Raw genomic sequence first — 23186 nt, 5'->3', positions numbered from 1 at the left:
TTTAAATGACATGCAACATAACTACTGTTGGAATCTTGCACAATATTATGTCTGCAAACCCCTTTAATCAATAAAACACATTTAAGTTGATTTTTAGATTATTTAACTTTAAGCAGATTTAAGCAGCTTTATAACTACTTGAGGTGCAGTTTTCCCAACAAGAGGCGTGGCCTACTCGCGGGTAATGTGACGTTACAGTAAATAGGTAATCGAGCTACTGAGTAAACAATTTGTAACCGACTGTTATTGGTAATAACGCGAAGTTCTCGAAGATTTTCACGTTGCAAACAATTTAATTCTCATTTATCCTTGACAAAATAAAATCTTGGAAATAATAAACGTTCTGTGTTCTGAGTTGGATCAATTTATACAGGTAATTTTTGTTATGGTACAAAGTAACTTTTTGTACCTTGTAACATTTCATACATTCTCGTTCGTACACCAGAGCGATGATGCTATGCGTGCAACAAATTTATCATTATCAAACCACTGATGAATGAGAATGCATTTGATTTTTCGTTACGTTTTTTTTTCATAATTTATATGTCAATATTATAGAAGATATCTGTGAGAAATACGTTTTGATTTTAATTTCTATAGTTTACATTATTGAAAATAAAGTATGTTCACAACATTTTAAGTTTTTTAATTGAACAAACTTGTAAACATTTTTTCCAGTTATGTACACTTTTAAAATATGATAAATTGCTGTATGACATACTTTTCGCCATGATCTCTTTATGATATTGATATTTATTCTAAGGCATATGTGTGATTTAAATTTAAACTACTTGGATAATGCTTTACTACCTCGTAAAGTCTGACATTTTTTCGTCATGTTTTTGTTTTGATTAATTAGACTACTTGTTTCGACTTCGACAACCTTAACATGCATAATCATATTATCATGTTTGTTTTATAATTATATGCATATACTCGCAAATTATTATTCGCATGAGACTAACCATTAACACCTTGCCGACATAACATCTTCGAAATTAACTTGCCAACTTTTTGTTTGATAATCTATATAAGCTAAAGACGTGCTGAACTGCCCCGATTTCCACAAGCAAAGATCAGAATCAAAGCGAGTTGCTCCACAGCAAGCAAGTTCTCCAAAAAGCAAGTGAATTCTTAAAAAATCAAGCGAGTTAACCAAATATGCATACGCCAAACACAAAGAAACCTAAAGTGACAAACATTTGAATGTCCTCGTCAAAATGAGTGATTCAGCAAATACTCAAAGAGTTTTCTATTACGAAATATTCCAGAAAAATAATCCTTGATTCGTTTACCGTTTATTTTAAGGCAATAAATAATCCAGAAAAGGCGTGTTATTTAGAAAGACAATGATGTATAGTATTGTTATAGTTTGGTAGATAATGATTCAAACACAACGTTTTCTAAACTAGATGAATCATTCACTTCGCATGATCTTAACGACGGCATCTTTAAGCTCAACCTTACAAATAACTCCAATGCCAGATTTATTTTTAAATGTTTTTCTCAGTAATGGAAAGCAAGTTAAATCACTATGTTTCCAGTTCACAAATACAAAATGTTGATAGGGCTAGTATTTTCAGGGCAATACTTTTGTTTTGGAAAAACTTCACTAGTATGCTTAGTGATAGGTTTCCATTGAATCCTAACAGGGGATAAGGACGAACTATCGATTATATTGTATTAGTATATGGGTTGGTTAATTATTATGTTTACCAACACATATAGAAATAATGCTTGTTTCTGGATTTTTCAAAAGGCTTTTATTAAATTGTGTATATTGATAATGCTATTAAGTTGAGCCTGCGTACGGCAAGGCGTATACCTCTCTTCTTTTTTAAGTGTCATGTATGTTAATGGGTTAGAAGATGGCTATTGCTTTTTATTTACAAGGCGCTAAAGGCATGGTACAGACGTGTTAATTTGCTAGAGTATGCTGATGAAAAAGACATATTTACCTATTTGATTATATTTTGAATTATGAATGATTTATCGGACAAAATATTGATTTACACCATTTAATTACATAGAATTAAAAGTTTTGTTTGCATAACATTCAGAAGGCCATGAACCATGTGGTCAAATATTATATTCAATATTTGCAAGTGAATGCATATATATATATATATATATATATGACAACAATACTAATTATATTAACTGTAAGTAAATACATGGAAAACACAGCAATATTTAGATGCAAAACTACAGTAAGAAATCCAGCAATCGGAAGTGTAAAATATACACCGTTCACTGGGATAGGATCAACGCCAACGTCACAGAAAATAAAAAAGAATCATTTACAAACCAGAAACACGGGACAGCAACACTCACTCGACAATACAATCTATACTCTGTACATTATTTGGTGTTTGTCAAGGATTGTTAGGTACCACATTGGAATGGTTAGTTAAATGTAAATTTCCTGGGGGTTTAAACTAGTTGATTTGCACAAACTCACACGTATTTCAACAATTCTGAATTTAACAAAAACTAGAAGGGTAAGTCTTATCATAGTATATATGAGGAAACTTGACGTAATTTAAGTATAAAACAAATAAAAAAAAAACTAATAGGTAAACCCCTAGTACTTTTATGATAAGGGATCCCAACTCTTTTTGCAAACGAAGGAATATAATTCAGAGTGCCTACATGTAATACAAAATGATACGATGCAGTTATTCTTTTATATATAAAAATCTTCCTTAGTCGATTAAAAGTTTAAAACTTTGTAATCAAAGAGTTTCGTAATGAACAGCAGCATTATCAATCGTAACAACTCGGCCATCTCCGGGCAAGCTTCGAGATAGACCTCGTAAATAGTAGTAAGGATATACGAAAGTGCGATGCGGCTGCCGGCGATTAACACTGTTTTCAATCCGCGTAAAGAAGGCCCATTGTAACAAAAGGAAATGGATTTTGTTAAATTAAATGTGCTTGTTTAAGAGAAAATATTTATTGTAACCTCAAAGAATGTTCGTTTTATGGATATTTAGATGTTTCCTTATAGTTGAAGCACTCTATTTCCTCTAGAAAAATCGTGAGCACACAGAAAAACAGAAAATGTACTTGACAGTCATTGAAATGATCATACGGTTCATGGCATGCATGAATCATTACATCGGATTAAATGCATGCATGGACTAAATGTCAACATTTTCTCAACAGTTAATCCCTATGAAATGTAAGTTTTAAGTCATACTTTGCCGTGTTATTTTTCACACCATGTCTTGCCATTAAAACAACATTACTATTCTGTAAAATCATTGATTGCATTGTGCAGACTTTTGTGGATTGTGGTAGGATGGTGTGAGCTTGGCACCCAGTCAGCTTTACCAGCTGAAATCTATGCATGCTTTTACTTCAGCATTATTGGGTTTGGGCTGCAGTTTTTTTTGTGTAAACAGTTCTGTGGGGTTGAGGTGGGGCGGTGACTATCTACGCAGTAAGCTCAATTGTTAGAGTACCAATACAATCATGTGGATATGCACCAGACAATTGTAACCACGGCCTCCCCATCTGGGGAATAGTGGGGACTTTGACTTTCAGTACAGCCAACCCCGGCTAAAATCCCCACCCTGCGCGGACGATCCAATGGCAAAATCCTGCCAAATGCCCCCACACCCAGGGACTCTAGGTAAGGTCCATTCCCCTCTATATTTTAAGCGAAGATAAAACCAACACATTCAACCACCACTGCAGGGCCACCTGATAGGTAAAAACACGGCCCATTTCCCCTGGTTAACCCCAGTATTCCCCCTGACCTGGGGTGGGGGGGGGGGGTACAATTGACTGGTGCACTAAGTTGACAGATCTTGTCTTAAAATTGTATTTGTTCAAGGCAGATCATGCTTCACTTTACCTCCTAGGCTGTGGATAAAACCCACTCATTAGAAGATTCCTTACACATTATACTTGTCTTAATCTATAATTATTAGTCTCAATATCTTTGAGTAAATTGTCATTTTTATTAAAAACAACAACACCAAAAGAGTAACTGATAAGATACTCAACTGATTCATTTTTTTGTAAATAAAAGCCTTAAACAAATATTTAGCCAGGTTACTAAGCTTTTCAGCAATGTATACCAGACTTTTTTCAATAATACTTAACCTATTTTGAATAATTAGCCTTTAGATCACTCTTCACCAAATGACTCTTTTATGTCCAACTCCATAAAATGCAAACAAGAATAATTACAGTTTGGATCAACATGTCTCTAATTTTTTTTTAATATTAGTCAAGTAATAACAGAGCCATGTGTATGCAATCCAATGTAAAACTAATGATAAATTAGTTTTGCTCCCATTTTTACTTTCATTTCTGTGCAAGACCTTTTAAGGCATTGAGTCTTTTGGGAGACTTCACAATATTTCTGGCGCTTAATCCCCATATATGGCTTTAAGTTGCCATACAAATTTAAGTCTTCATTACAAAATATACTGTATGTCTCCTCTTTAACCATAAACACACAATGAGAGGACTATTTAAAGCATTACCATGTGTCAGAATTATAGATCTTTCTTTACATTTTATTTGTCTAATTGTATTACGGTCTCTTTAGCAATATCCTTGTGCCTCTTTGAGTACTTGGCTTGACAGTTTGGTTTTTAATACATTGTTTTGAATGTTTTATTTGTACACAACAATGGTGATGATGATGATGATGACACTATGCTATGCCAAAACCTCAACACATTTTCAACAAAAAGGACAAACAAAAAAGGACAGTCATTCAGAATAACTTTTATTACATCATTTGAGAAAATAAACTCATACAATCAACGAAATAAACATGTATCAGCATCCGTAAAATCACAAGCCATGTTATGTGTTTGTTAAATTCAACTTAATAAAGAAAATAATATTGGTTGCAGTAAGCAATGCGCATCACTTCTAATAAACATTCCAACAGACTGAAAAATAAATCAACACAAATGGAAAAACTGTTTGCAAGTCAGCTAGTACTTATTTTATGCCTTATCAGATTGCTATGCAAGCTGGAAGCTTACAAAATCACTCTTAAGTCTGTTGCCTAAGAAGAAACAAGTATGGACATCCTTTTCCTGAGGTCAAGAGAAAGTATCTTGGAGGTCTTGAACTCACAACCTTGAATTTGGGGCTTATCCTCTAGACCACTTTCACCTTTTCACATTTTAAAGAGCCCAGTTTACAATATGGCATTTGCAAGGATGTGCTCTATTAACAGATTTTCTGCAGTCTTAAAAATTGAACTGAACAAAATAGTTCTCCTTTATTTGGTCTGCGATGCCATCTGTTTCTGTTTTTGTAGTTATCTTCCCTCCATAATATAGGAAAACCACTTAAAGCGTATATAAATCCTTTATCATTTTACCTTTTAAAATATATGTTCGGATTTATTTAATAATCACGGACCAACAGATGACTTTTATCTTCAACTTCACATCAATATGTAAGTCATCAAATATTTGAGATGACAAGATGTTCCACTGAACGCTTTGTTTCCATCTTGCACTCTTTTTTCCAAGGAAGGCGTTGCAGTTGTGTTAAGATGATTGCCATGCATTGCAGGTCAATCCTCATACAATGGCATTTTTGATTACATTGGATTCCAGTGCCTGAAATAGAAAACAGAAAATACAACAATAATAGGAATTATATTTTCAGATCAATTATTTTAAAAGCCTGTACAACAACATTAAGTGCAACACCAATTTAAAGCTGCATCCTCACAGTTTTACTGTTAACACCTTTTTTATTTTTGTCTTTAAACGAGCCAATTGGCAATTATTGAGCAAATGTATGGAAACCAGTGATATTAGACTGCTGACATAATATCAGATCACAGTCTTTCATATACAAGTTTGAAAATTCCTCCAACTAGTCATATAAGGTCACACATAATAGAACAGATTTCAATTGTTGGAAAATATTTTTTTGCTATTGCTTTAAGCCATATAATTAATAATGTGTAAATTTAATTTAATTACTCCTTTGGGCTTTTGAAGAATGACCAAGAAAACTGTCAATCTGTGAGAGAGCAGCTTTTAGCTCTGGACTGCTGGTTAATTAAAAAATATGAAATGAAATTGTTATCATGTTTAAATTCATCTACTATGTTGATATTTTAATACTGTCAATCCTTGTTGGTTAATTGTACAAACATGCAGGTACTTTTGGGCTTAAACCAATAGGATACTTGACTGTTAAATTATTGTCCGAATTTCGAAAATAGCACAACCATTACCTCATCTGCCTTTTTTCATTAGAACAAGCCGGGAATCAGAGTCAGCTGCACCCCTGGTACCATACTCTTCTCTGAAAATGACAATAAGATTAAAATTTAAATGTCTGCATTTCATTGGCACAGTAAAAATGTCAGCATTTTTCAATGTTTCTGCATCACCACCACTGTGGATATCAAAGAATTTAGTCTTGAAAGAAATGTGTGCTGGTTTTGCGTTCAAACTCATTTTGTTAAACCAATAGAATCAACCTGGTTAACCATAGAATGAAGATCTAATTTATTTAGAGAACTATATTAGTGAACAGGGCCGAGGCATTCAATTGTGCCATTACATTAATTGTTCGATACCAACACTCACGGACATATAAACCATACATCCTTGGTTAAAAGAATGTAAATTTTAATTATAAAAAATTAAAGTTAATGATATGAAATGTATGAGATAATACACTGAGAAAGAAAGTCTAACCTATTATCGATCTAAGTAAAGTCAGATTCAGACTTATTTGTTATTAAAAAAAAATCAAATAGAGTATTTGCTTTCTTAATTTTTGCCACTGATCACTGGAGCTTCAAAATTGTTATTTAATATTAGAATCTGTCAAATGAAAGAAGACTTTACCCCACCCACTAAGAATTAATGACATTTCCAATTAGTTTCTCATTAGGCTCTTTTAAAACTATTTTTATATTTTATTAAAATACAATAAGTATAAAAATAACACTTACACACAAATAAGTGGTAAAAGTTCGCTCCTCATTCTGTCTTTGGACTAACATATCTCTTGGTTGTTTGAACATCTTCTTGGTCGGCCATGATGGACTATTTTCTTACGACCCGTATTATATCCGAGGCCATATCTTGATACTAGCCGAGGAGTTCCGATTGCAGCATTATATCTAATAAGGGAATAAACAAAGAACACATTATTGGAAATAAAAATACAATATCTGTTGGGTGAAGTATTCTTCCAAATGTTAAAGCCTATAGGGCATACTACCTAAGTTGTTTTAAAATTGTAACTTACTATACTGTATAAACATTCTGTTAGCTGACTTAGTAACTGACTTAAAGTGATATTTACATTGTAGCACTTTAGATGATTTCTTTACGTCTATAAATTAACTTATATAGACCTCAATATTTGACCAACTATACTAGAACGAAATTATATTGAGCTTTAGGTTAAAGCGACACTCTTATTTAAAATCAATACATATGTATGTATTACAAACAAAGAATTTGACTGATAAACTACTTGCTAAATAATGCATGTATGGAAAATATAAATTACTGATAAAAAGATTGTAACAGTGTATTTAATAGCAGAAAGCGCAAAATATTAAATGATTGGTGAATACTAAAAGATTAACTGTGGTCTACTATAGTTTTATAAGGAAGAAATACCCTGTTTTATGCTCATTTCTTTCAAATTCAACTCGGTTTCCCTCATAAGAACCATTGCTTTTGACATTTATTGATTCTTTTTGGAATATTAAAACAATATTATTAATTGTGGGGATCTTTTTTGGGAGTAATAGTGCATCTTTAATATATACATTTTAAATCTATTTCAATATTATTCTAACCTGAATCAAATTAAATTATGCCATACTAATACAAATCACGTTACAATGATGTAATTCATATATATATGTATATGTTTCAGTAATAGAGAATACTAGGTTAGTGCCATGGAAGGGGGAAGTTTATCTGGCAAGGCGGAGGAATTTATCGGGTGAGCCGAACTTCCACAGCCGAGCAACATTAACTTTCTCCAGCCACGGCACTAACCTAGTATTATATTTATCCTGTTACTGGTTTATTAAAACACTATATATAACCTTAAAATTATTAAGTTTCTTCAAAAATAAGGGGGACACTTGTTATTCCCTGATGAAGTCATCACACTCTACCGCATTGTTAGCGAAACACAATTTAGTAAGGCATAAAAAGGAATCGGGAATCATGTTTATTAATTTTCCAAATGAGCTTGTGTTATTTGTGTTAAGAAAATCAAAATGAAGCCTTATTTACATTTACTAAATACGTTACTTTATTGTTTTTTAATTTATATTCTTCATTATGTAAACTGTGATTAACATGTCATATAACATGACCCATGATTGGATATAGAATTTATCCTATCACTCGGTATCCATGTTTAAATCGTTCCCGTATTAGTTCTCAAAGCTTTTTTATACGCTTGCAGTCAAAGTCATTTCATTGTAATACGTCAATATCAATTCAAAACATAATAAAGCTTTTAAAAATGCATAAACAATAATCAGTCACCAAACAGTATCTGATGATGTAATAATTATTCCGCAAGTCCAAGCGTACAGTAAACAGGTCAAGGTTGAAGATAACGAATGTTTACAAATAATCGCCACTTATTAAATTGATTTCATTCGTGTTGACAGTGTTGGATGTTCAGAACAGCACCGGCAAAGATATATTTCATTTCTGTTGTAAGTGAGATTTTGTCATTCACACACATAAATGGAATTTACTATCGTTGAATGCTGCACAGTTTCCAGATTTTGCGGGTGGGGTAAGATTTTTACATCAGATGTAGATTTTCTGGTCGATTGTTTTACCAATGTCAATATTATTTGTGATTTTCCTCTGACATTTCAAAATTGAAAGAAGTCCGTTTTCGCGGTCACATAACCAATTGTCTGTAGATAAACATCACGTGATTTACTATCCTAATAAACTTAAATTTACACGGCACCTTGTTATTGGACCGATTTGTATGCAAGTGACAGGATAAATATTTTTTATTTAAACAGGCTATTAATAACCTCTCAAACATAATATGTTTCCACACATAATATATATCGTTAAATAATTTCATCTATGATAAGATAAATTTACAAATATCGATTAGATGAGGCCATCTAGAAGCAAACGAAATCACATAGATCCCTTAATTTCCCCATAATTCATTAATAGTTTCATTTCCAAACAAATTCTAGTATGCCATATTAATAGAAATAAGATGTTTTATACATAGTACGTATTATAATATTACGTGGCATTGTTTGGTACGAAGACTCACAGACTAGTCAAATATTATCTTTAACGAAATATTTGGGTAAAATATAAAGCAACATTCGGAATCCAATTGGTTGATATGCTCTATAGGTACATATTAGCCAGGCCGAAGTTACACCCTTTATAGGTTTAGATTAGCCAGGCTCCACATTACACCGTTTATTACTTTTAGATTAGCTAGGCCCCAAGTTACACCCTTTATAGGTTTGGATTAACCAGGCCCCAAGTTACACCCTTTATAGGTTTAGATTAGCCAGGCCCCAAGTTACACCCTTTATAGGTTTAGATTAACCAGGCCCCAAGTAACACCCTTTATAGGTTTAGATTAACCAGGCCCCAAGTTACACCCTTTATAGGTTTAGATTAGCCAGGCCCCAAGTTACACCCTTTATAGGTTTAGATTAACCAGGCCCCAAGTTACACCCTTTATAGGTTTAGATTAGCCAGGCCCCAAGTTACACCCTTTATAGGTTTAGATTAGCCAGGCCCCAAGTTACACCCTTTATAGGTTTAGATTGACCAGGCCCCAAGTTACACCCTTTATAGGTTTAGATTGACCAGGCCCCAAATTACACCCTTTATAGGTTTAGATTAGCCAGATGCCAAGTTACACCCTTTATAGGTTTAGATTAGCCAGATCCCAAGTTACACCCTTTATAGGTTTAGATTAGCCAGGCCCCAAGTTACACCCTTTATAGGTTTAGATTAGCCAGGCCCCAAGTTACACCCTTTATAGGTTTAGATTAGCCAGGCCCCAAGTTACACCCTTTATAGGTTTAGATTAGCCAGATCCCAAGTTACACCCTTTATAGGTTTAGATTAGCCAGGCCCCAAGTTACACCCTTTATAGGTTTAGATTAGCCAGGTCCCAAGTTACACCCTTTATAGGTTTAGATTAGCCAGGTCCCAAGTTACACCCTTTATAGGTTTAGATTAGCCAGGTCCCAAGTTACCCCCTTTATAGGTTTAGATTAGCCAGGCCCCAAGTTACACCCTTTATAGGTTTAGATTAACCAGGCCCCAAGTTACACCCTTTATAGGTGTAGATTAGCCAGGCCCCAAGTTACACCCTTTATAGGTTTAGATTAGCCAGGCCCCAAGTTACACCCTTTATAGGTTTAGATTAGCCAGGCCCCAAGTTACACCCTTTATAGGTTTAGATTAGCCAGGCCCCAAGTTACACCCTTTATAGGTTTAGATTAACCAGGCCCCAAGTTACACCCTTTATAGGTTTAGATTAACCAGGCCCCAAGTTACACCCTTTATAGGTTTAGATTAGCCAGGCCCCAAGTTACACCCTTTATAGGTTTAGATTAACCAGGCCCCAAGTTACACCCTTTATAGGTTTAGATTAGCCAGGCCCCAAGTTACCCCCTTTATAGGTTTGGATTAACCAGGCCCCAAGTTACACCCTTTATAGGTTTGGATTAACCAGGCCCCAAGTTACACCCTTTATAGGTTTAGATTAGCCAGGCCCCAAGTTACACCCTTTATAGGTTTAGATTAGCCAGGTCCCAAGTTACACCCTTTATAGGTTTAGATTAGCCAGGTCCCAAGTTACACCCTTTATAGGTTTAGATTAGCCAGGCCCCAAGTTACACCCTTTATAGGTTTAGATTAACCAGGCCTTTTCAACACATTGACCCTACAATGGAAGATGCGTTACAGCATTTTCACCTCTTTGACACTTCAACGGAAGATGCGTTACAGGATTTTCAACACATTGACCCTACAACGGAAGATGCGTTACAGCATTTTCACCTCTTTGACACTACAACGGGAGATGCGATACAGCATTTTAAACTCATTGACACTACAGCGGGAGATGCGTTAGAGCATTTGTCAACCAACATATTGACACTACAACGGCAGATTCTTTATAGCATTTTCTACTCATTGACACTGCCACTGGAGATGCATTAGAGCATTTGTCAACATATTGACACTACAACGGCAGATTTTTTATAGCATTTTCAACTCATTGACACTACAGCGGGAGATGCGTTGGAGCATTGGTCAACGCATTGACACTACAACGGAAGATTCGTTATAGCATTTGTCAACACATTGACACTACAACGGGAGATGCGTTTGAACATTTTAAACTTATTACAAAATGTTGTGGCTCCAATGATTGATTCGTTAATTTAGCATAAAACGTTTTGGTTGTCCCCATCAATGGAAATCAAAAGTTTGATTTCTAATTGATAAATAACCGTTAGTTAGAGGTACAGACATTCCAAGAGATCAAGTCTAGATAAATGAACATGACAATACATTTCTTCAAGAGTGTACTAACCGGATTTGTTTTTACTTTTGTTTGGCAGGAGAGAAGGCCCCCCAAGTGGATGTCTGAAATTTGACAACTTATACCCAAAGATTTGTGGCGATAAAGCAGACCTCCCCCTTACAACAAGTATAAAATAACCTCTACTTAAATGAACTACAAACCGGTATATACTGTTATAGCGCTTTATTGGAAGGTTTAAATATGTTTTTACCTTAATTAAACAGAATATAAAATACAGAGAAGTGTATTGATTCGCAAGAAATAAAATATTATTTTTCAGATGGCGATAATTTCCCTTTCCTCCACAAAAACCTCCGGAATCGAACGACGGTGTTTCTAAGCTGCTCCCCGGAACTGTATTACTTGTTTTACTTCTGCGTAGATGCTGAGGAAATCGTCTGTGGAAAATGCCCCAATGTGTTCGTCGTTCTTTTCGTCTACGTAAGACGTTGCTTGTACTTAGCTATATGTTAAACTTATTTATCATGTACAAAGATTATGATTTTTTTAAATAACTTTAGTTTATTAACGCTCGTTTAATCGAAAACGTTTTGTTATTTTGCGTGGGGAAACCTGACTTCTTTTGGGAATCCAGCAGCTTATCACCTATTGTCACATATAATCAAGGAAGGCGCTCATCTAGGTTTTTCTAGCACACCGGATAGGCATTTCCGGTTGTTTTGTATGTTAGCTGGTTTAGGTAAACAACTAACTCCAGTTAGAAGACAACATTTTATTAGTTCTTAACAGCATGGATGCTACAAGCAGAGTGCATACATGTATGAATGGTCAAGTGTATTCTGAGCAGAGAGACTGCTATTGGCTAGTGGGCGATACACCTTTACTACAGTGGGTTGGGCTTATCAGTAATTGGCAGCTAGTCCAATTATGTAACATCTCTCTTTCTTTGAAGTAGGGTTCTCACAGTCAGTACTGGAGTTCACAGCTTGTAGTAATTTGCTAAGTTCCTATGTCAATAAATGCACAGCTTGACTTATCCATTTTATGACTGCATAGTTTATATTACATGTCTTGTGGTTTTCTGCTAATGTAAGAACACTCTCTATTATATCTAAAATCTAACAAGAATTAAACATATAAACATGAAAAAGTAGTTCCTGAAAACATTATTTACATAGTCAATACAGCATGTATTTACAATGAAAGTTTCTGAGGCATTTTGACATTCCGACCCGATCTCGTTGTATAATAAACCCTATCATCAGATGTCTGATAATGGCTATCTGAAATGGTCTGTGCTTGTGAGTTGACAGGTATTTCAACTGAAGGGGAATTAAATGTTTCCTCTGATACTTGTGGCTGTACTGTATTACCTAGAGAAGATGACTTTTCTGTAGCAGGACAAGGTATTGGGCTAGGATTTAGATCAGAGGTGAATGGATTTGACTGATAAGATTGACCATTGGTGGGAAAAGGTTTCTCATTAGTTTTTAAAAGATGTTGCCTGTTTCTTCTGTATAATCCTTCGTTCTCTGTTTTGACAACATATGACCTATTGTTAACCCTTTTTTCTACTACAGCAGGTAACCAACGTTTTCCTTGCCTTACCCTTACACTTTCACCTATTTCAAGAGATCTGAGTGGCTTAGCAGACTGGTCATGATAAAACTTTGACTTTTGTTTGGAAATATGCATTTTGTCTTTAACAGTCTGCATATCATGTACTCGTGGCTTAAGCTGTTTGTCTACTAATGGCAGTGTTGACCTTAACTGTCTGCTCATTAAGAGCTGTGCAGGGGATTGACCACATTGTAATGGGGCATTGCGATACTCTAACAGTGCTAGGTATGGGTCATTTCCTGCCTGTTTTGTTTTTGTGAACAGAGACTTAATTGTCTTGACGGTAATTTCAGCAAGTCCATTACCCGAGGAGTGACCTGGGGAAGATGTTATGTGTTTGAAATCGTACTGTTCTGCAAATTTGTTGAACTCTAAAGAGTCATAGCATGGTCCATTATCAGATCGTAAAACTTCTGGGATGCCGTGACGGCTGAAGTAACCTTTCAATTTATCAATCACTGTGACTGACCTTGAGTTTGGGAGCATGCTAACCTCAAAATATCTGCTGTATGCATCCACCAGCAAGACATAATCAGAATTGTTCCAGTGGAACAGATCTGTGGCACAGATTTGCCATGGTCTATCGGGCACTTTGCTAGGTTGCAGGGGTTCCTTTTGATTTGAACACCTGTGTTCTAGGCAAATTGGGCAATTTAGCACTAGTGATTTTATCTCTGAAGACATATTTGGCCAAAACAGAACCTCGCGTGCGCGTTGTGTGCATTTTTCTACACCAAAGTGACCTTCATGAATCTTTTCCAACATTAAGGGTCTGATTTCCTTGGGAATAAGGATTTTGTTTCCTTTCAGTATAATGCCATCAACTACTGACAATTCATCCCTAAAGTTCCAAAATTCAAGAAGCGTGCTGGGGTATTGTGGTCTGTCATTTGACCATCCTTCAAGAATAACCTTTGCAAGTAATTGCATTTGAGAATCTGACTCTGTGGCAGTCCTTATCAGCTCCATTTTCTGATCACTTACAGGTAAATTTGACATGACAGCGTGTACATGCACGTCTAAACCTTCTGCAATTTCTGGGTATGTGTCAGGTAAATATTTGCGAGACAGCGTGTCTGCTAGAGGAATTTGTTTACCTGGGACAAATATTAAATTCTACATCGTATTTCTGCAACTGTAACAGCAAACGTTGCAAACGTGGGGGTGCACAATGCAAGCCTTTTTTCCAAATTGCCAACAGTGGTTTATGATCGCTCTGACATTTGATTCGTTTACCATATACGTACTGGTGAAACCTTTTGCAACCAAAGAAAATGGCATATAGCTCTTTCGTTATCTGAGCATAGTTAACCTCTGTTTTAGTGAGAGATTTCGAAGCAAAACTGACTGGTTTCTCATCTTGCATGAGAACTGCAGCAAGGCCATATTTGGAAGCATCAACCTGTAGAGTTATTTCCTTTTTGGGGTCAAAGTAAGCTAATACAGGACCTGGACTCTGAGTTATGACATTCTTGACTTTCTGAAATGCTTCCTGTTGGGGCATATCCCATACAAATTCTACATCCTTAGAAAGTAGTTGCCTTAAGGGCAGTGTGATTTCAGAGAGTTTGGGTGCAAACCTTTGAAGGTATGTGACCATTCCCAAAACAGTTTGTAGTTCTGATTTTGAATTTGGTGGTGGCATGTCCTGTATGGCCTTGACTTTTGCAGGATCCATTTTTAGTCCCTCAGAGCTGAGAATGTGACCAAAGAAGGGGATTTCGCTCTTGCCTATATCGGTCTTATCTGCATTAAGTTTTATACCCATTTCACGACATCTCGTCATGAGCATGTCAAAATTGCGGTCGTGATCTGCATGATCCTTACCAAAAACGACAATATCGTCAACAATTGTCCTAACACCTGGCAAATTTTCAAGACAATGGTCCATTTTTTCTTGGAACAAATCATTTGCGTTATTCAGGCCAAATGGTAACCGCAAGAAACGATACCTGCCAAAGGGGCTGTTGAATGTTGTCAGGTATGAAGCCTTTTCTGTGAGCTTAATTGACCAATAACCACTGCAAGCATCAAGCTTTGAGAAAATGGTTGCATTTGACAACTCTGGCAATATGTCATCAAGCGTCTTGTTTGGATAGTGTGGTCTTTTGATTGCGTCATTGAGGTCTTTTGGATCTAAGCATATCCTTAAAGAACCGTTTGCTTTTTCTACAGTGACCAAACTGTTTACCCAGTCTGTAGGTTCAGTGACTTTGCAAGTGACATTTAGATGTTCCATGCGATCAAGTTCTACCTTGAGTTTGTCTTTAATTGCGACAGGGACTTTGCGAGGTGGGTGAACTACAGGTAAGACGTTTTTATGCAAGTGAATTTCACATTCACCTGGCAACTGACCAATACCTTCGAAAACGTCTGCGTATTTCGAGAGGACTTTATCCTTTGTGAGAGGTGTGTGATTTACATTATCTTTGCTTGGGGTACTAGAATTCATTGCAAGTACAAGATTTATCAGATTCATTCTCAAACATGTCTGTAAGCCTAATATGGGGCTTGAACCTGATTTAACTATGTAAAACTCTTCATTGTAAGTTTGACCATTGTACTTACAAGGTATGGTTATGTAACCTTCCACGCATAGTGGTTTGCCATCATAAGCAGTGAGGCGTTTCTGAGCTTGTCGTAATGGACCCTTTAAGCTTAGTTTCAAGTACAGTGACTTTGGGAGGACATTAACTTGCGCACCTGTGTCAATTTTCATGTCTATTATGGATGTGCCTACTTTTACTTTGGCAAATGCTTGGTTTGACAATGAGTCATGTTCAATGCTATTTACAAAGAAATCATTCTGAGAGTAACAATCGAGATCAGATCTTATATCAAAATTGTTTACCTCATTGACCTTCTTGCTGTCATTGTCCTTCTTGCGACACATTTTTGCGAAGTGGTTCAGTCTATTGCAGTAAAGACACACTTTTCCCTTGGCAGGGCAGTAGTCTTTCCTTTGGTGTTTGTTACCACAATTGTCACATATTTGAATGTTAGTCCTTGCACTTTGTCCATATTTGGAACTCCGGGCTTCACTATGTCCATATTTGGAGTTCTGGGCTTCAGGCTGTCTGTGGAACGTCTCCCTCTGTGGCGGCTTGGTCCTGCCTGGTTTCCGACTCCCGACTGCATTTACAAATTGTCCATTTGCAGTGATATCCTTCACTTGGGACTGGCTGAGCTCATGGGTGCGAGCTAGGTCTATACACTTTGTCAGTGTGAGCTCTGATCCTTCATTGATTAGCTTTTCACGGATTTTGTTTGATTTAATCCCAAACACAATGTGATCTCGGATCATCTCGTCTTGAATCCCGACTGGGTAACCACAGTCCTTTATAAGAATTTTCAGCTGCGTGACGAACGACTCGAATGGTTCTCCATCTTCCTGTGCGCGTGACTTAAACTTGTAACGGCTGAAGATGTGATTTGACTTCGGGGCACAGTAGCTCTCAAATCCGTCATAGTAATTCTTAAGTGTCTTGTTGTCATCGTCACTTAAGTTCCATGTGGAGAAAATTTGTCTTCCTTTTTCTCCAACCCATAGCATTAAGTAATTGCACTGGGCTTCCTCAGACTTTTTGTTTAGAGGTCCTCCAAACATAAAGTTTGCGTGCTCCTTGAACTTTCTAAAAGCACTTGGCAAGTCCTTTGACTCCCAATCCATTCTAGGATTGTTTTGTGAATCCATCTTCTTAAAATGGCATAAAACACAAAGACAATTGTCCACAGAATGTAGTGAACTTCGTTAATCCGAATTATACGTCATTGTCACTTTTCTTCTGACACCATGTTTTGTATGTTAGCTGGTTTAGGTAAACAACTAACTCCAGTTAGAAGACAACATTTTATTAGTTCTTAACAGCATGGATGCTACAAGCAGAGTGCATACATGTATGAATGGTCAAGTGTATTCTGAGCAGAGAGACTGCTATTGGCTAGTGGGCGATACACCTTTACTACAGTGGGTTGGGCTTATCAGTAATTGGCAGCTAGTCCAATTATGTAACACCGGTGACGTCAGCCGTGCTGAAAAATCCCATCTGGCATCCCCCCATGCCAGATGAGTCACGCGCTGTGACGTAATACTTTTTATCTCTTTTATTATATACTTTAAGTAACCATGATTATGAGATTTCAATAGATGAGTTCCATAAACATTAACTTTGCAAAAATATATCTTCACAACAACGAAATAACCCTTCAAAGACTTGATATCGAAGGAACTTATTGACGTTGACAGTGAATAAAAATACTGCGCGACATGACGTCAGTAAACATTATCGCACGCGCTTTTTGGTGAAATGTACAAAAAATGAGCTTTTTTATGCAGTTTCTTCACACAAAAAATTAATTAAGGTATGCTAGAAAAAATATCTATCATGTGTATCCGTTCCGGATAGAAAAATCCGACCCTCGGGCACGCTGCGTAGCCGGTAACTCGGCAAGCCTCGTTACCAGGCAACGCAGGTGCCCTCGGGTCGGATTTTTCTATCCGGAACGGGAACACATGACAGATATTATTAATCATGTTGGACTTATTTCTTATTATTTTTTCCTGAAGTGTGGCGTAAGAATTTTGTCCAAAACATCGAACTTTCCATTGCAGTTCGTCAGAAAATTGTCCAACGTAATAATCCTTTTATTGCAGGCCTACTTTGAATGAGATCGTATTTAAACTCACTGAATCTAGTTTCAAATAACGGTGGATTTAAACACTGTATATTTGATAACAAACAACGAACGCTTCACACAATTCAACAATTTTGTTTTCGAAATCTTGAGATAAAGCGAATTCTCTTTCTCGCGGTTCAACATGCAAATTCATATCATGCTTTTGCATTAAAGGACCACCGCGTAGATACAGACGGAGACGGAATTGTTGACGGAAACCCGGACTTCACGGGCGTTCCTTGGGGCCGCATTGAGAAGTTCTCTAAACATTGTCTTGGGGAGTCATTCCATAATAACGACGATTTAGGATGGAAGTGGATGGGTCGAAGACAGCCAACCCGTTAGTATAACTAACAAAGGAAGTCTTTTCTCATAACCGAGCTAAAGTGTATTTTTAAAAAGTTCTTATTTTTATTGGCGTATGAACTATTTAAAGTACAATTCAGGCTGCGAAACGCGACTTATATGAGTACGAGTAATCTACTTTTGTAATACAGTCACCCAGCTCTCAGTTAGTTAGGGTTGACTATAGTTGTTTGCGTCTTAGGTCTGCAAATTGGTTCCCTGCAAACTGAAATCGGGACATGTGTGAGTATTTCGTGAACGTTAACAGCATGCTTCGGTATCTACAACAGCCCGTTCGCGTGAAATGAAAGGTTTTGCAAATAACTTAAAGGGCCGGCTGCAATTTTACTTGTACGGGTAGATACAAGATCAGGTGTACAAGCAGTGTGTCACAAACTCTCTGATAACTATTTTTGTTGAGACTTCTAAAGAAAATGTTAATTACTTTAAATCAAATTTACTTTTCAGCATGCCCACTAGAATGAACAACATTCTACTGCTATGAGCCTGACTCCATGCTTCGATTCTGCGACGACAAACCAAGCATCTGCATACTCGCCGCACAATCATCATCAAATTAATATAACAATTCATATGGACTCTATTAGAAGGCTCTTAAATAAAGTAAAGGATCAAGTCTTTGTATTTTTTATGATTTGACTAAGGTTAAAATTAATAAACAAATTCTAATAATAAAATAATGAAACAACACTAATCGATTTTCAACACAATGATACTTCTATAGTAGCTGCGAAAGAGCAATTTCAACAAATTACCACTGCATTGTGAGATGCGTTATAACATTTTCAAGTCATTGGTACTACTATGCAAGATGCGTTAGACGTTTTCTATCACATTGTCTCTGCAACGGAATATGCGGTATAGCATTTAAACTCATTCATACTTATACGGAATAAGCGTAAGAGCATTTACATCTTATTGACAAGACATGGGAAGTTGCGGTAGAGAATTTTCATTGATACAACTATGGAAGATGCGTTAGAACGTTTTAAACCCATTGCCACTGCAACAGAAGATACGATAAAACATTTGTACGTTGGGGCAACGGAAGATGGGTTAGATTATTTTCAACTCATTGACAGCGCAACGGAAGGAACGTTATGCATTTTCAACCAATTAACACTGCACCGGAGGAGCACATGCACCACATTAACACTGCACTGGAAGAACACATGCACCACATTAACACTGCACCGGAAAAGCACATACACCACATTAACACTGCACCGGAAGAGCACATGCACCACATTAACACTGCACAGGAAGAGCACATGCACCACATTAACACTGCAAAGAAGATACGTTAGAAAATTGCCAACTCTTTAATACTAGTATCAAGATTCATTTTACCAATTTTTAACACATTGACAAAAAATGCGTTATAGCATTTCTAACGCACTGACATTAATACGGAAGATGCGTTAGCGCAATTACAACTCAATTAACAATTTGGATTTGTACACTGTATATTGAATAACGGAAAATGAGTACTTCACATAACTCCATAGGTTTTGTTTTCTAAATCCGGAGATATAGCGAATAATGTTTCTCACGGTTCATCATGCAGATTCATATCATTTTTTTGCATATGAGGAGCACAGCGTAGATGAAGACGGAGACGGAATTTTGACTGAGACCCGGACTTCAGGGGCGTTCCTTGGGATCGCATTGAGAAGTTCTCTTAATACTGTATTTTGGAGATATTCGACAATAGCGACGACTAAGGATGGAAGTGGATGGGTCGAAGACAGCCACCCCGTTAATGAAACAGTCGCAAAACACTTATAAAGGAATTCTTTTCTCTCAACCAAGTGAAAGTGTATTTATAAAAAGTTCTAATTTTAATTGGCGTATAAATTATTTTGTGTAAAATTGATGCTGAGTATCTCTACTCATATGAGTACGAATAATTTACTTATTTAATGCAAAGTTATCAATCCCTCAGTAAGTAAGGGTTTACACAATAGTTGTTTGCGGCCTGTTCACGCTGGCAATGCATGCGCTACAATACAACAGAGATACAAAACAAAACAGTCAGTTAACGCGAGCGACTTTTTAGCATCAAGTGGACTCGGGCAGATGTGAGTATTTCGTGGAAGATAACAATGTACAGTCGGTATCAGCAGCTGCAATTTCTACTTGTACGGATAGATACAAGATCAAGTATACAAGCTGTGTTTCTCAAACTCTCTGATTGCGATTTTCGTTGGGAAATCTAAAGTAAATCTTTATTATTTAACTACAATTTACTTTTTGTCATGCCCACTGGACAGACCAACATTCCACTGCTACGAGCCTGACTCCGTGCTTCAATTTTGCGACGACAAACTATGCATCTGCATACTTGACACACAATCATCGTGAATATAAATATAACAATTCATGTGCACTATATTGGAAGGCTCTTAAATAAAGTAAAGGATCAAGTCTTTGTATGTTTTTATGATTTGACTACGGTAAAAAATAATAAACAATTCTAATAATAAAATAATGAGCCAACACTACTCGATTTTCAACACAATGATACTTGTATGGAAGCTGCGTAAGAGCAATTTCAACAAATTGACACTGCATCGTGAGATGCGTTATAACATTTTCAAGTCATTGGTACTACTATGCAAGATGCATTAGACGTTTTCTATCACATTGTCTCTGCAACGGAATATGCGGTATAGCATTTAAACTCATTCATACTTATACGGAATACGCGTAAGAGCATTTACATCTTATTGACAAGACATGGGAAGTTGCGGTAGAGAATTTTCATTGATACAACTATGGAAGATGCGTTAGAACGTTTTAAACCCATTGCCACTGCAACAGAAGATACGATAAAACATTTGTACGTTGGGGCAACGGAAGATGGGTTAGATTATTTTCAACTCATTGACAGCGCAACGGAAGGAACGTGATGCAATTTCAACCCATTAACACTGCACCGGAAGAGCACATGCACCACATTAACACTGCACTAGAAGAGCACATGCACCACATTAACACTGCACCGGAAAAGCACATGCACCACATTAACACTGCACCGGAAGAGCACATGCACCACATTAACACTGCACCGGAAAAGCACATGCACCACATTAACACTGCACCGGAAGAGCACATGCACCACATTAACACTGCACCGGAAGAGCACATGCATCACATTAACACTGCAAAGAAGATACGTTAGAAAATTGCCAACTCTTTAATACTAGTATCAAGATTCATTTTACCAATTTTTAACACATTGACAAAAATTGCGTTATAGCATTTCTAACGCACTGACATTAATACGGAAGACGCGTTAGCGCAATTACAACTCAATTAACAATTTGGATTTGTACACTGTATATTGAATAACGGAAATGAGTACTTCACATAACTCCATAGGTTTTGTTTTCCAAATCCGGAGATATAGGGAATAATGTTTCTCACGGTTCATCATGCAGATTCATATCATTTTTTGCATATGAGGAGTACAGCGTAGATGCAGACGGAGACGGAATTTTGACTGAGACCCGGACTTCACGGGCGTTCCTTGGGATCGCATTGAGAAGTTCTCTTAATACTGTATTTTGGAGATATTCGACAATAGCGACGACTAAGGATGGAAGTGGATGGGTCGAAGACAGCCACCCCGTTAATGAAACAGTCTCAAAACACTTATAAAGGAATTATTTTCTCTCAACCAAGTGAAAGATTTGGTTGGAGCATTTTCAACTCATTGAACAATTTCGATTGATACACTGTATATTGAATAACAGAAAATGAACATCACAGAACTCCATAGGTTTTGTTTTCGAAATCTGAGATATAGCGAATAATGTTTCTCACTGTTCATCATGCAGATTCATATCATTTTTTGCATATGAGGAGCACAGCGGAGATGAAGACGGAGACGGAATTTTGACTGAGACCCGGACTTCACGGGCGTTCCTTGGGACCGCATTGAGAAGTTCTCTTAATACTGTATTTTGGAGATATTCGACAATAGCGACGACCATGGATGGAAGTGGATGGGTCGAAGACAGCCACCCCGTTAATGAAACAGTCGCAAAACAATTATAAAGGAATTCTTTTCTCTCAACCAAGTGAAAGTGTATTTATGAAAAGTTCTAATTTTAATTGGCGTATAAATTATTTTGTGTAAAATTGATGCTGCGTAACTCTACTCATATGAGTACGAATAATTTACTTATTTAATGCAAAGTTATCAATCCCTCAGTAAGTAAGGGTTTACACAATAGTTGTTTGCGGCCTGTTCACGCTGACAATGCATGCGCTACAATACAACAGGGATACAAAACAAAACAGTCAGTTAACGCGAGTGACTTTTAGCATCAAGTGGACTCGGGCAGATGTGAGTATTTCGTGGAAACTAACAATGTACAGTCGGTATCAGCAGCTGCAATTTCTACTTGTACGAGTATACAAGCTGTGTTTCTCAAACTCCCTGATTGCTATTTATTATTTAACTACAATTTACTTTTTGTCATGCCCACTAGACAGACCAACATTCCACTGCTACGAGCCTGATTCTATGCTTCAATTTTGCGACGACAAACTAAGCATCTGCATACTTGACACACAATCATCGTGAATATAAATATAACAATTCATGTGCACTATATTGGAAGGCTCTTAAATAAAGTAAAGGATCAAGTCTTTGTATGTTTTTATGATTTGACTAAGGTATAAAATAATAAACAAATTCTAATAATAAAAAATTGGACCAACACTACTCGATCTTCAACACAATGATACTTGTATGGAAGCTGCGTAAGAGCAATTTCAACAAATTGACACTGCATCGTGAGATGCGTTATAACATCTTCAAGTCATTGGTACTACTATGCAAGATGCGTTAGTCGTTTTCTATCACAGTGTCTCTGCAACGGAATATGCGGTTAAGCATTTAAACTCATTCATACTTATACGGAATACGCGTAAGAGCATTTACATCTTATTGACAAGACATGGGCAGTTGC

The 23186-nt window shown here is 36.6% G+C and overlaps 1 protein-coding gene across 1 annotated transcript; it reads right to left on the bottom strand.

Annotated features, from left to right (window-relative positions):
• Positions 1 to 11916: 11916 nt before the first annotated feature.
• LOC128246260 (uncharacterized protein K02A2.6-like) lies at positions 11917 to 16831 on the bottom strand. The gene is made up of 3 exons (XM_052964452.1): positions 14398 to 16831; positions 13164 to 14258; positions 11917 to 12017 (listed from the first exon to the last, which is right to left on the bottom strand). Exons 1-3 carry the CDS (start codon positions 16829 to 16831, stop codon positions 11917 to 11919), a joined length of 3630 nt encoding a protein of 1209 aa, XP_052820412.1.
• Between the last annotated feature and the right edge of the window lie 6355 nt (positions 16832 to 23186).

This window comes from Mya arenaria, chromosome 9 (assembly GCF_026914265.1).
Source record: "Mya arenaria isolate MELC-2E11 chromosome 9, ASM2691426v1".
In the NCBI taxonomy this organism is placed as follows: domain Eukaryota; kingdom Metazoa; phylum Mollusca; class Bivalvia; order Myida; family Myidae; genus Mya; species Mya arenaria.
The sequence above is the reverse complement of the archived record's forward strand: the minus strand, read 5'-3'. Positions and strand labels throughout refer to the sequence as shown.